The following is a 14,423-nucleotide window of genomic DNA, read 5'->3' as shown; positions in this document are numbered from 1 at the left end:
TGTCGAATAAAAGGATCTAGTGCTTTCCTGGCGTATATGATGAATAAACTCTTCTTGGGCTTCCAGCCGGATACAGGTATCAATTATGACCAACATTCGATGACAAACTCTGCCATCTTCATGAAGAGTTTGTCTTCGAAACATAGGTTATAATCAATACCTATACCCAGCTGGAAGCCTGAGAAGAGTTTATACGATGTCTGTTCAGGTGTCTGATAACAGCGGGATAGAAGCCATCATTCATTAAGCCTGGTTGTACATGCTTTCGGGCTTTTGTATCTTCTGTCTAGGTTGGGTGGGTTAGTAAGTTTGCAGACGATATGGAGATTGCTGGTGTTATGGATAGCAGAGCAGTCAGACAACAGAAATAACAGGATTTGTTTCAGTGACAAATATAGATGGAGAAATGTCAGATAGAGTTTAACCCAGCCAAATGTGAGTGTTATACATTGGGAGATCAAATGTAAAGAGGCAGTGCACTGTTAATAGCAAGATCCTGAACAGTGTTTTTTGTGCAGAGGGATCTTGGGGTCCAAGTCTGTAGCTTCCTGAAGGTGGCAAGACAGATTGCTAGAGTGATAAAGCAGGTATCTGGCAGGCTTGCCTTTGTTAGTTGAGAAATTGCATTATGTTATATTTTTATAAGACTCTGGTTAGGCTGCGTCATTTCTGGTTGTCTCATTATAGGAAGGATGTTGAGTCCCTGGAGATGGGGTAGAAGAGGTTTATCAGGATGTTGCCTGGATTATAGTGCCTGTGCTACAAGGTGAGGTTGGACAAACTTGAGCTGTTTTTCTCTGGACCAGTGGAGGCTGAGGGGAGATCTGTAGAGGTTTATAAGATTATAAGAAGCACAGACAGAGTAGACGGCTCGTATCATTTCCCCATGGTTGAAATGTCTTCTGCCAGTTGGCATGCAATCAAGGTGAGAAGGGGGTAGGTTCACAGCGATATGCAGAGCAATTCTTCTTACACAAGAGTGGTGGTGCCTAGAATATGCTATCTGGGTAACAGTGGAGGCAAATATGATAGAGAATTTCAAGAGGCACCTTGATGTACAGTATGAATGTGCATGAAATGGAAGGATTCCATTGAATCAGAATCAGGTTTATTATCACCGGCACATGCAGTTTGTTAACTTAGCAGCAGCAGTTCAATGCAATACATAATCTAGCAGAGAAAAAATAATAATACTAATAATAAATAAATAAAATAATAATAACTAAATCAATTATGGCATACGTACATGGAATAGATTAAAAATGTGCAAAAACAGAAATATGGTATATTATGAAAAGGTGAGGTAGGGCCCAAAGATTCGATATCCGTGTAGGAATCGGATGGCAGAGGGGAAGAAGCTGTTCCTGAATACTGAGTGTGTGTCTTCAGGCTTCTGTACCTCCTACCTGATGGTAACAGTGAGAAAAGGGCATGCCCTGGGTGCTGGAGATTCTTAATAATGGATGCTGCCTTTCTGAAACACCACTCCTTGAAGCTGTCCTGGGTACTTTGTAGGCTAGTACTCAAGGTGGAGCTGACTAGATTTACAACCCTCTGCAGCTTCTTTCGATCTGTGCAGTAGCCCCTCCATACCAGACAGTGATGCGGCCTGTCAGAATGCGCTCCACAGTACAACTATAGAAGTTTTTGAGTGTATTCGTTGACATACTAAATCTCTTTTGAGTCAGTGGATTGGACAATATTCAGGGATTAATCTACAAATCTGAATGAATGCCGCACGGTTATCACCAACTTCATCAAGACCCATGTGGATAAGTGCCTTTGGGAACGTACCAGACATTCCCAAGCCAAAAGTTGTGAATGAACCAGGAGATTAGTAGTCTGCTGAGGGCTAGGTTTATGGCATTCAAGACCAGTGATCAAAAGCTTTACAAGAAGTCCAGGTATAACAATGGAAGGCCATTTTAAAGACGAAAAACAATTTCGACTGAAGTTGGAGACAGAATCGGATGTATGTCAGCTCTTGAAGGGTTTGCAGGCCATTAGTTTCTACAAAGTGAAACCTAACATCATGAATGGCTGTGATGCTTCCCTTGCAGATGAACTCAATGCTTTGAAAGGGAAAGTAAAACTTGTCCTGTGCAAATCCCTGCAGCATCTGGTGACCCCATGATCTCTGTGTCAGGGTCAGACATAAGAACATCTTTCAAGAGGGTGAACCCTCACAAGGTGTCAGTCCCTGATGGTGTGTCTGATAGGGCACTAAAAATCTATGCCAACCAACTGGCAGGAGTGTTCAAAGACATCTTCAATCTCCACCTGCTTTAAAAGGGCAACAATCATGCCGGTGCCTAAGGAGTGCAGGACAAGTTGCTTTGACTGTCATCCAGTTGCACTCACATCTACAGTGATGAAGTGCTTTAGGAGGTTGGTCGTGGCCAAAATCAACTACTGCCTGAGCAAGGATCTGGAGCCGCTGCAATTTGCCTATCACTGCAATTGGCTTGCAGGGAATGCAATCTCACTGGCTCTCCTCTTGACCTTGGATCACCTGGACAATAACAATACTTATGTTAGGCTGCTGATTATTGACTACAGCTCAACGTACAACACTATCATACCCTCACTCCTAATCAACAAGCTTCAAAACGTGAACCTCTACTTTCCTCTGTAACTGGATCCTTAACTTCCTCTTCAGGGGACCACAATCAGTGTGGATCAGAAATACCATTTCCTCCTCGCTGACACTGAACACTGGTGCACCTCAAGGATGTGTGCTTAGCCCACTATTGTACTCTGTTTACAGTCATGATTGTGTGGTTAGGCACAGCTCAAATGCCATCTATAAATTTGCCGATGACACAACTATTGCTGGCAGAATTTCAAATGGTGACAAAGCAGTGTTTAGGAGTGAGATAGATCAGCTAGTTAAGTGGTATCACAACAACAACCTTTCACTCAACATCTGTAAGACTGAGGAATTGATTGTGGAACACACACCAGTCCTTATCGAAGGATCAGCAATGGAAAGGGTGAGCAGTTTCAAGTTCCTGTGTGTCAGCGTCTCTGAAGATCTATCCTGGGCCCAGTTGCAAAGAAAGCAAACAGCGGCTATACATTTTATTAAGAGTTTGAGGAAACTTGCTTTGTCACCAAAGACTCTCACATATTTCTATAGATGTACCATGGAGAGCATTCTAACCAGTTGCATCACCATCTGGTATGAAGGAGCCATTGCATAGGATTGGAAAAAGCTGCAAAAAGTTGTAAACTCAGCCAGCTACATCATGGGCACTAGCCTCCCAAGTATCAAGGGTATCTTCAAAAGACGATGCCTCAAAAAGGCGATATCCACTATGAAGAAACCCCCACACCTAGTACTCTCAACATTTCAGGAACAGCTTCTTCCCATCAACAGTCAGATTTCTGAATGGACCATGAATCGATGTACACCATCTCATTATTTTTTTCTCTTGCTCTCTTCTTACACTAATTATCAACTACAGCTCAGCATTCAATACCATCATCCCTCCAAAACTAATCAATAAGCTCCAAGACCTTGGCCTCAAAACCTCCTTGTGTAATTGGAACCTTTGATTTCCCTACTTGCAGACTCCAATCAGTTTGGATTGACCATAACATCTCCTCCATGATCTGCACCAACACAGGTGCACCACATGGTTGTATGTTTAGCTCCCTGCTCTACTCACTTTACACTTACGACTGTGTGGCTAAGCATAGCTTAGCTACCATATTTAAGATTTCCACTTTGTAGACCGAACCAAAGGTGGTGTTGAATAGGAGAGAGACTGAAAACCTGGCTGAGTGGTACCATAACAACAACTTCTTACTCAATGTCAGCAAGACCAAAGAGTTGATTATAGACTTCAGGAGAAAGAAACCAGGGGTCCATGAGCCAGTCCTCATTGGAGGATCAGAGGTGGAAAGGGTCAGCAACTTTAAATTCCTCAGTGTTATTATTTCCGAGGACCTGTTCTGGGCCCAGCTTGTAAATGCAATTACGAAGAAAGCATGGCAGCGCCTTTACTTCCTCAGGAGTTTGCAAAGATTTGGCATGACAACTAAAACTTTGATTAACTTCTATAGATGTGTGGTGGAAAGTATATTGACTGTTTCCATTATGGCCTGGTATGGAAACGTCATTGCCCATGAATGGAAAATCCTGCAAAAGGTAGTGGATATGGCCCAGTTCATCACGGGTAAAGCCTACCTCGCCATTAAGCACATCTACACAAGACATTGTCACAGCAAAGCAGCATCCATCATCAGGACCCCCACCAGCCAGGACACGTTCTCTTCTCACTGCAGAAATCAGGAAGAAGGCACAGGAACCTCAGGATCCATACCACCAGGTTTAGGAACAGTTATTAACCCTCAACCATCAGGTTCTTGAAATACAAGGGATAACTTCACTCAACTTCACTTGTCTCATCATTGAAATGTTCCCACAACCTTGCACTCACTTCGAAGTACTCTTTATCTCATGTTCTCAGTATTATTTATTTATTTCTTATTGTTTTGTTTTGTATTTGCACAGTTTGATGGCTTTTACCCACTGGTTGATCACTCAAGTAGTTGTGGTCTTTCATTGCTTCTCTTACCGTTATTACTCTATTATGGATTAATTGATTATGCCCACAAGAAAATGAATCTCAGGGTTGTATATGGTGGCCTATATGTACTTTGATAAATTAACTTTAAACTTTATGAGTTATCGATGGAGGAATTCTTCTAGTGTATGCCACTGTGTTCTTCTGATTGACTATAAATGAAGAGAGTCAGTGCAGATAATGGACTGCCTTCATACAATGCTTTCACTGATTGTATCCTCCAATTCTTCACTTTCACTTAAACGTTCAAGCTGATTGTTGATACCTTCAAATGCTTCACAGTTCCTAACTTGTTGAAGTAGTAAAATTGTTTTATTTTTACTTGCGCCCATTTCTGGGATGAAACCGCAGTGAGCAAAACAGTTCAGAATTGTCTTATTGCTTATTTCTTGGCAACTATCAGTGACAAAAATCACTGTTTTTTAAACACAAGTGCACCCAACTGATGCTATATAGAAGATATTTGACAACAGTCTTATGTCCCAATTAAGCAGCGTACTGTCCCAAACTAAAGAGGGGAATCCCTGCTATTTCTTGATTAGTTTTCATTATTTAAGAATTGTCCAAAATAAGTGGCTACCCTGATTAACCGATGGCCCAATTAACCCGAATCCATTGTATATTTCTAACTACAATTATATTTTCTTTATTATTATATATTGCAACGTACTGCTGCGGCAAAGCAACACATTTCACAGCATATGCCAGTGACATTAAATCTGATTTTGATTCTGATAAGGACATTGTGTAAGCATAAGGGATTAATTTGGTTTGACATTTGATTAGTTCAGCACAACATTGTAGGCTGAAGTGTCTGTTCCCATGCTGTACTGTTCTATGTTCTATAAATATATACTAGTGACTTGGATGGTAATATAGGTGGACAATTTGTAGATGGCACAAAAAATAGAGCATTTGCAGGTAGCAAGGAATGTTGCCTTAGCTTCCCTTAATAGTTGTATTATGTATAATAGTTGGTAGATTGTGTTGTGGCTTTATAAAACATTGGTTAGACTGCATTATTGTGTGCTGTTGTGCATGCCATACCAAAGGAAATGTGTGGAAACTTTGGAGAGGCTGCAGAAGTTCACCGGGATGAGTCCAGATTTGAGTGTATTAGGCAATAGGAGAGTTTGGGTGAAGTTGAATTGTTTTCTCTGGAGCATTGAGGCTGAGTGTGGGGATGAGCAGTGTGCAACCTGACAGAAATATAGAATGTTATTTAAGGCATAGATGGGATAAATAGTCAGCCACGTAGTGTAAATGTCAGATACTAGAGTGCATCAGTTTTACATGAGGGAACGTTTAAATAGGTGCAAAGCATGTTATTTTTTACACAGAAAGTGGCAGCACGTACTGCAAGGAGAAATTATAGAAGCTGATATGATAGCAATATTTATAAGGCGTTTCGACAAGCTCATGAACAGGCTGAGAATAGAAGGTCACGGGTCATACGCAGGCAGGTGGTATAAATTGGATTAGCACAATAGTCATGGTCTTGGTGGGCTAGAAGGCCTGTTCCTGTACTACACTCTTCTTGAAGTTTTTACTGACACCTCTTTGACACTTAACTGAGTTACTAATGCTGTGTAATTATTTACTTCAGATATCTTTATCCAAACAGTTAGAATTATCCCAGTGACTAATGACTGTAAGGTAATCAGATGACTCACAACAACAGACTGTAAACAATTGCTTTTCCATTTGGACATTGCATTTTATATTATATTTGAGCTATTTAACTGAAGACATTATGAAAAGTAATTACCAATGCTTTACTTTGCAGTGTTTTGCCTTTTTATATCTGCCATGTTTGAATATTATAATTATTTTTGTAACTGGATTCTGTAGTTAATATATGAAATCCAGAAGTAACAAATTCTGGAAATATTCATCAGGTCAGGCAGGATCTGTGGAAAAATAAATATATGTTATATATCAGATTGAGGATCCTTCATGAGAAGAGTTCTCCATTTGCTTCTATTATTTCAAATTTTGCAATTTTTAAAATTCATTTTTACCATTTGGAATTCTTTTTGAGACAGTGTATTCTATCTGGTTCTTACAAAATCTGTTTTGCAGACACTAGAGCCTAAACCATGATCTCTTAAACTATTACTCTTCCAAGCAAATTCTAATCTGGGAGACACAAGAAATTTTCGAAACATTTGAAAGTTTTCAGCATTCTCCAGACAGACAGGCAGATGAAGAGAAGTAATATTTCAGGCCATTGAAACATTGCATGGGCAGGCTTTTTGATTTTTGAGCAGTATTTTTATTTTGGTCTGTCTTTTTCTCGTTTAAATTGTATTAACCATATTAAAAATTTTCATTCAGTGTTTTGAATTTATTCAGATTGGGTAATAAAAGTGCCAGATGTTCATTTCCCTCCATAGATGCTGCCTGACCTGCTGAGTTTCTCCAGTATTGTCGGTGAAGTTCCAGAGTATGTATCCTGCTTCTGGTGCAGTGTGCTCTGGAAAGTCATAAGACTACAAGATATAGGAATAGAATTAGGCCATTTGGCCCATCGAGTCTGCTCTGCCATTTCGTCATGGCTGATCCAATTTTCCTCTTAGCCCCAGTCTGCTGCCTTCTCCTCGTGTTCCTTCATGCCCTAACTAATCAAGAATCTATCAACCTCTGTCTTAAGTATACATAAAGACACTTGGTCTCCAGCTGCCTGTAGCAAAGAATTCCATAAATTCCATGAGAAGCAAATATATTGGTTTAATTGAAATACCTATTTGGATAAGGACTGAAGTTGGGTTTGGGATATGATTAAACCTCAGATAGTTAAACTATAGACTTGCATGTCATTGGTACTGTTTCAAAATAAAAGACATCTGGTTTGTTATAAAATGAAATGTGAACAGTTAGTGAACCTCCAGAACCTAGAAGCATACTGTTCTCTACTTAACTGTCATCATTAAAACCTACTTTATTTGACATGATGGTTTATTAACTGAATTTTTGCAGGCTTTACTGTCTGTTCATGACACAGTGGCTACGAAGAATTATGATCCTGTATTACCCCCAATGCCAGATGATTTTGATGATGATGAAGATTCAGTAAAAATTATTCGACTTGTTAAAAACAAAGAGCCTCTGGTAAAGTGATACATTTAAGATTATAATGACTTAGTTCTTTTGGACCTGCAAAAAAAGTCCTGTACTAAATTGTGCACTTTTAAAAACTGCATACCATTATCATTTAAGCAAATCACAGTATCTGTCATTGGTCTGTTGCTGATGACATTATATCTACTTCAGGGATGCACCTTCTCACCCTCAACCTCACCCCTTGCCCCGCCCCCATAACATTCCTGCACATTACTGCAGAAGCATAGCTGGGCAAAATGAATGCAAAACTTTACTTGTGTAGTAGGGTGCATTCTGGTCTATAACTGCAATTAATCCTATTGATTAACTGGTGACTGGTACAAGAGTTAGAGTACAATAGTTATTTTCAAGCCTTCATGGGGCTGCTACTTAGGCACAGCATTTCTATAAATCAGCCATCTGGCTTTGAAGCTCCAGAGATCCTTGGCCAAATCTGATTCTTTAATACTTTCCATAAAACTTATGCTTCTTATGAATCTGTTGGTTACCTTTCTAATAAATCTTTTTGACTCTATAGAAGTTTTTATCGGCTTTTGGGTATTTTTTAAGAATGCCGTGTAAATCCACGTTTCTTTTAAATCCCATAATTGGTCTGTATTGGGAGCTTTAAATGCATTTCTGTGTCACTTGCACATCAGTCAGACAGGATACTAATTTTGGAGATTATTAAGCAATAATATGCAGTTTTTAAGTAAGATGCTAATCAAAAATAAATTTGCTAGTATTTATAGCATCCCATTACAAAAAACTATAACATATTCCAATGTGTTTTGCAGTTAAAATGGATAAATGGATCATAACTGATGACATGGGTAAATTACCCCAGTACTGATCTGAACTTCATTGTTTTACTCTATCATGACTCCTTTTCCATGCAATTAGCTTCAATCTCAGTGATTAACATTTTTTTAATAATTTGTTTCAAATTATAATTTATATCAGATGCACACAGCTCATTGTAAAGACATTTGAAATGATACATTCTGCATTACTGCAATGCACACAGTAAATACCTTTAACACTAACAACCCATGTCATTGAGCCTTCAGTATAGTATGTTTTTTTTAATCTACCGGTGAAGAAAAAGTCACAATGTTAAGTACTAAAATATAATGTAATTATTGAGGACAATATTGTGTCTAATTAAAAACGTTTTTACTTAATGGGATTTTAGTTCAAATATTATTTTAACTGTTCAGATAATGATCACATATTCAGCTTTGACTAGTGATTAATTTTGAAAACTAACTTTATGATATTGACTTAGTGTAAAACTTGTTTTTATGCATGCACATTTGTGAAGAATGCTTGTTCATTTGGTTTTTCTGGTTATTAGGGAGCAACAATAAGAAGAGATGAACACACTGGTGCTATTGTTGTGGCAAGAATAATGAGAGGAGGAGCTGCAGACAGAAGTGGTACAAATTCACTTACAATTATGTCCTCTGAAAGTAGCTTTGAAAGTGTGTCCTTTTTAGAATGGGAAAAATAAGTGGTCATTTTCAATGTTGTTGAAGCATCTTTGTTGAAATAGGTCTAATCCATATCGGAGATGAACTGAGAGAAGTTAATGGAATCGCAGTTGATGATAAAAGGCCTGAGGAAATCATACAGATATTGGTATGTATGTCAGTGAGAACATTGGAATTATTGTAAACCCTGATTTCATATTCTGTGAGTTAATAAGTCTATTAAATGAATTCCTTTTGGCTTGACTTTATCCATGGACCACACCTTAGGTCTCCATTTTGACTTGGAGAATAAGCTGTTTGGTTTTAATATTTTATACATTTTTCAATGCCGTAAATCTGCCTTCCAGCCTACAAGTAAACAAGTAATAGGGATACCAGCAAATCACTTCTGTCCTTTGCACTAAACCTCCTAAAAGTCTAAGAGTACTGTTAGTTATGTGAGCTAGCTGTTTCTTTGATGCACATAAGTGATGAAAGACAGAAAACCAAGTGGAGTGAGATGAATATGATTTATCAGTTTGGCAAGTATTTGAACTAAATCAAAGACAATACTTAATTGAAACAACTAACCTATTAGTTAGTTTTAGTTATCATGCATCTTACATGCTGTGGCATGTGGTTCATATATTATGCAGTATTTATAAAAGGAAATGATCACTGGTCGTCAACCTGACATCTGATAAACTTTATGTTGGGCTGCCCATTTTCAAGATCCAGTTCAAGGGCTTCAGCAGAAGAGGTGTCATCAAGCTGATTCAGAAGCAAGTCAGGTTTAAAATTATATCCCAGACACAGTACCAGAAAGTGAAAAAAATAATTCAGTATATATAGGATATGAAAGCAATTTATTATGTTAAAATCTATTTTGTGTATTTATCAAAAAGAATTGTAGTCCAAGCATGCCTATTTTATTTTAGGACTAGAGACTGCAAAGTTACAGTTATCCCCCAGTTATACTCTCTTGGGTATTTTGTAGTGAAAATAGTCTCTATATATCAAACATTTTCATCAATTCATTTATTCTGGGGGAAAAGGTTACAAAACAGAACAATCAGCTGAGGAGAACAAAACCACAGACATCAGTCTCTGGCTTTCCACATTGAACCCAATTAATGTGTACTCCAAGAATCTTGCAGTGTAATAATGGTAAATGCAGTCAATTTTGTTGTCATCACAACTACAAAATCAGAGTAATTAAAATGCATGCTCGATTAAACACACGCATTCTCTGTAGTACTTCTGGTTCATGGTTCACTCTTAAGAACCACTGAGGGAAATATGTAGCCGAAGGACCAGAAATAGTGTTACATTAATTGTGATTCTTTTATTATTTCATAATATCATTACTTCCATTATTCTTTTGATTTTTTTTCCTTACTGAAGAAGAACCTTATCAATTAATATGTGCATTTCACATTTCCGTCTAGGCTCAATCACAAGGAGCAATAACTTTTAAAATTATTCCAGGAATTAAAGAAGAGACTCCAACTAAAGAAAGTAAGGTAGGCAGTTCTGTCAGTTAAAGATAATTAAATCGACAGATTTTTTTCTGGGAATGCCATCATTTACACTGCTTCTGGTGATACAATTGCAGGGCATCTGTGAGACAAGTCAGAAATGATTTGAAACTTATTTTAATTGAAGCTATGTATTACTTGAAGAAGAACTAAGGTTTATGTGTAAATACAAAGGTATATTATCTATAAAAAGTTATATTATAGATGACTGATTAGAATAAAATAAGGCAGGAGAATGGGGTTGAGAGGGATAATAAATCACTCATGACAGAATGCAGAGCAAACTCAGTGGGTTGAATGGGCTAATTCTGCTTTTATGTCTAATGGTCTTTTAGTAATCTGGTGCACAGGCTATCAAATGGTTTGGTACACCGATCAGCACCAAGGTTCTTGATAATGAATATGTTTTTTTTAACTTAGTTGCAAAATATTGAGTTCAAGTTAGATATTTTGTTCAGCAGATCACACCTCGCTTTCCGTCCACCACCAGCATCACTGTAGTCAACAACAGCAATGTGCAACACTGACTTCTGATTTGAGTGCAACCCATAAGATCATCAAGAATAAGAACAAAATACATGAGAGGTACTGAGTGTATCAGATTGTGTCTGTGGAAAGAGAAACAATTGCCATTTTAGGTCAGTGAACTTTAATCTGGTCTGGAGAAAAATTAGCACTAAGTGTATTTCAGCTGAGGTGAGAGTAAAGAACAAAAGGGAATAGTTGTCGTTTCAGGCTGAGACCCTTCATCAGGGAGAGGATCATGGGACGGGACGCTGGGCAAGGAGTTATAGTGAGAGGGACAGAGAGAGAAAAAAAGAAGGAAAAGAAGGAAATAAATAAATAAGGGATGGGGTATGAAGGGGAGGTGGGGCATTAACGGAAGTCAAAGAAGTCAGTGTTCATGCCATCAGGTTGGAGGCTACCCAGACAGAATATAAGGTGGTGTTCCTCCAACTTGAGTGTGGCTTCATCTTGACAGTAGAGGAGGCCATGTATAGACATATCAGAATGGGAATGGGACGTGGAATTAAAATGTGTGGCCACTTTAATTCCACGTCCTGTTCCCATTCTGATATGTCTATCCATCTTATACAGGTTTCTCCCACCATCCGAGGGTAGAGTGTTCCTATGAAAGGGTTCGAAAGCCGAAATGTCGTAAAGCGAAGAAGCAATTACCATTTATTTATATGGGAAAATTTTGTGAGCGTTCGCAGACCCAAAAATAACCTACCAAATCATGCCAAGTAACACATAAAACCTTAAATAACAGTAACATATAGTAAAAGCAGGAATGATACAATAAATACACAGCCTATATAAAGTAGAAATACTTTTCCACAATCATTACTGAACTGTTCGCCGAAGCAAAAATCTCATGCAAGTGCCGTTGGCAGAAAATCTCACTCAAGCGCTGTTGGCAAGAACACTCTCTCCAGTAACCTTTAAGCTATGAAGCTGCCAACTCATACCAAATAACACGTAAAAATACAAAGCCTATATAAAGTAGAAATAATGTATGTACAGTGTAGTATCATTTACAGGAATCGGGAAGACAGCGCCGAGCACACGATGGTGTGTTAGACTTCTCGGAGTTTGGGTGGTGCAGTGGCCCCCACCCTCCGGGCCGCTGAGCGATATATTGCCGCGGAGAACACAGGGGTCCAGCGGTAGCTGGGAGGTACGCAGCACGTCTTTAAGAAAAAAGCCGAAACAAACATGCTAATTAATTAGGTGCCGCCCGTAATTGTTGGCCCAGATCAGTGCCGATTTCCGATTGCGTCGTCTCTGACCTGGGCCGACAATTACGTGTTGGCGGCACCTAATTAATTAGCATGTTTATTTCGGCTTTTTTCTTAAAGATGTGCTGTGTGCCTCCCAGCTACCTTTGCATTCTCCGCGAATCGGTATCTGTCCGTGGTCTGGGGGTTGTGGTGGTGAGACACTGGGGTGTCATCTCGTCGCCTGTTTCCATTAGAGCAGGCGGCTCATCTTCTTCTATCTCTGCCCGCCTCGATGTCGAAGGTCGAGGTTCGTCGTCTGTTGTGGCTGATGTGGAAAGCTTGCTTGACTGCTGAGCCTCATGCACTTTTCTATCACACAGTTCTTTAATAAGGACTCAAACCATCCTGCAAATATCCCCTAAACCAATGTACCCTTTCAAAATTGAAGTTGTACTTTATCATTACCATTCAGTTTCCATTGTTATCCTTTTTTCTTCCAATTGCATCAGTTCTTCATCTGTCAGTTCTTGGTCATGGGATGCCAAAACCTCTTCAGCATCATGTTCATCAGCTTCCACAAGCCAAACTCACATTGTCCCTAGTTCGTTCACCACGATCAACATGCTTAATTATGTCTAGTTTTACCATAAGTGTAACACCCTTACGAGCTCTTTCAGGCTTTTCCGATACCATAGAACTCATCTTGCAAACGGCTGCTTACAGGCACGTGTTAAAGCAAAGGAGTTCCGAATCCGGGGGAGAGCGGCTGCTTGGGGTGTGCTGCCTTTTATTGTGCGCTGATTTTTTTCGCGCGCTGATTTTTTATTGTGTGCTGAATTTTTTTTTTCGTAACAGTGAAAACACCATCTGACAGTGAAATTAGGGTACTAATGTAGGTCTTTCGTAACAGTGAGGTTTCGTAAAGCGAACGTTCGAAAAGCGGGGGACACCTGTATTCGTCTGGGTAGCCTCCAACCTGATGGCATGAACTGTTAACATGCCAAGTTCTGTTAATGCCCCACCTCCCCTTCATACCCCGTCCTTTATTTATTTATTTATTTCCCCTTTTTCTCTCTCTTTTTTCTCCCTCTCACTATAACTCCTTGCCCATCCTCTGGTCTCCCCTCCCCCTTTCTTTCTCCCTTGGCCTCCCGTCCCATGATCCTCTCCCTTCTCCAGCCTTGTATCCCTTTTGCCAATCAACTGTCCAGCTCTTAGCTCCATCCCTCCCCCTCCTGTCTTCTCCTATCATTTCAGATCTCCCCCTCCCCCTCCCACTTTCAAATCTCTTACTATCTCTTCCTTCAGTTAGTCCTGATGAAGGGTCTCATCCCGAAACGTCGACTGTACCTCTTCCTATAGATGCTGCTTGGCCTACTGCATTCACCAGCGGTTTTTTTTGTGTGTGTTGCTTGAATTTCCAGCATCTTCCGATTTCCTCTTGTTTGCGCAGGAATAGTTGTGATGTGATAGGGTGAGAGGCATGAGAGATTACCTGACTAACTGGCAGATGGGCAAGTCTGTTGTTATATGGTAAGTACAGAAACAAAATATTGATTAGGGCAAGATATAAGTAAACTTATGGAACTCTACCAACTCTACTGTGCCCCCCCCCCCAATGCATTGTGTACAAAGCTTGGCAGGGAGTTAAACGCCTCATCAAAAATCATCCAAGCCAGAAACTTTCTTCAGGGTTTTTAATGAGAAAACTTGGTGAAACTGCAGAAAAGTTAAGTAAAACACATATTAGATTCAATGCAGAACCATCACGTGCCTGAAAATATTTATATTATAGATTATTCTCACGACTACTATTAAACAAGTTAATACACATGTGCAACAGTCTATAGCTATGCTGTAGACTAGAGTGAACTTATGGTGCAATGATATCTTAATTACTATGAATGATGAACATAATACTTCCTTCAATGTACATCTGGTAAATGTTTACCAATATTAAGAAAGCTTAAGACTCACAGATATTGCTGTCTCAAG

At 39.2% G+C, this 14,423-nt stretch overlaps 1 protein-coding gene across 6 annotated transcripts in view; it reads left to right on the top strand.

Moving 5' to 3' along the window:
- The window catches only part of mpp7a (MAGUK p55 scaffold protein 7a), a 526,318-nt gene that overhangs the window by 389,579 nt on the left and 122,316 nt on the right, over positions 1–14,423 (top strand). For all 6 annotated transcript variants that reach the window (XM_063044292.1, XM_063044293.1, XM_063044295.1 and 3 more), the window contains 4 exons: positions 7,572–7,703; positions 9,052–9,133; positions 9,250–9,335; positions 10,615–10,689. In XM_063044292.1, the coding sequence (XP_062900362.1) occupies positions 7,572–7,703; positions 9,052–9,133; positions 9,250–9,335; positions 10,615–10,689 (375 nt within the window). The remainder of the gene's footprint in view (positions 1–7,571; positions 7,704–9,051; positions 9,134–9,249; positions 9,336–10,614; positions 10,690–14,423) is intronic.

The sequence above is a fragment of the Mobula hypostoma genome, chromosome 3 (genome assembly GCF_963921235.1).
Source record: "Mobula hypostoma chromosome 3, sMobHyp1.1, whole genome shotgun sequence".
In the NCBI taxonomy this organism is placed as follows: Eukaryota; Metazoa; Chordata; class Chondrichthyes; order Myliobatiformes; family Myliobatidae; genus Mobula; species Mobula hypostoma.
Note: the sequence above shows the minus strand (reverse complement) of the source record. Positions and strands in the feature narration are given on the sequence as shown.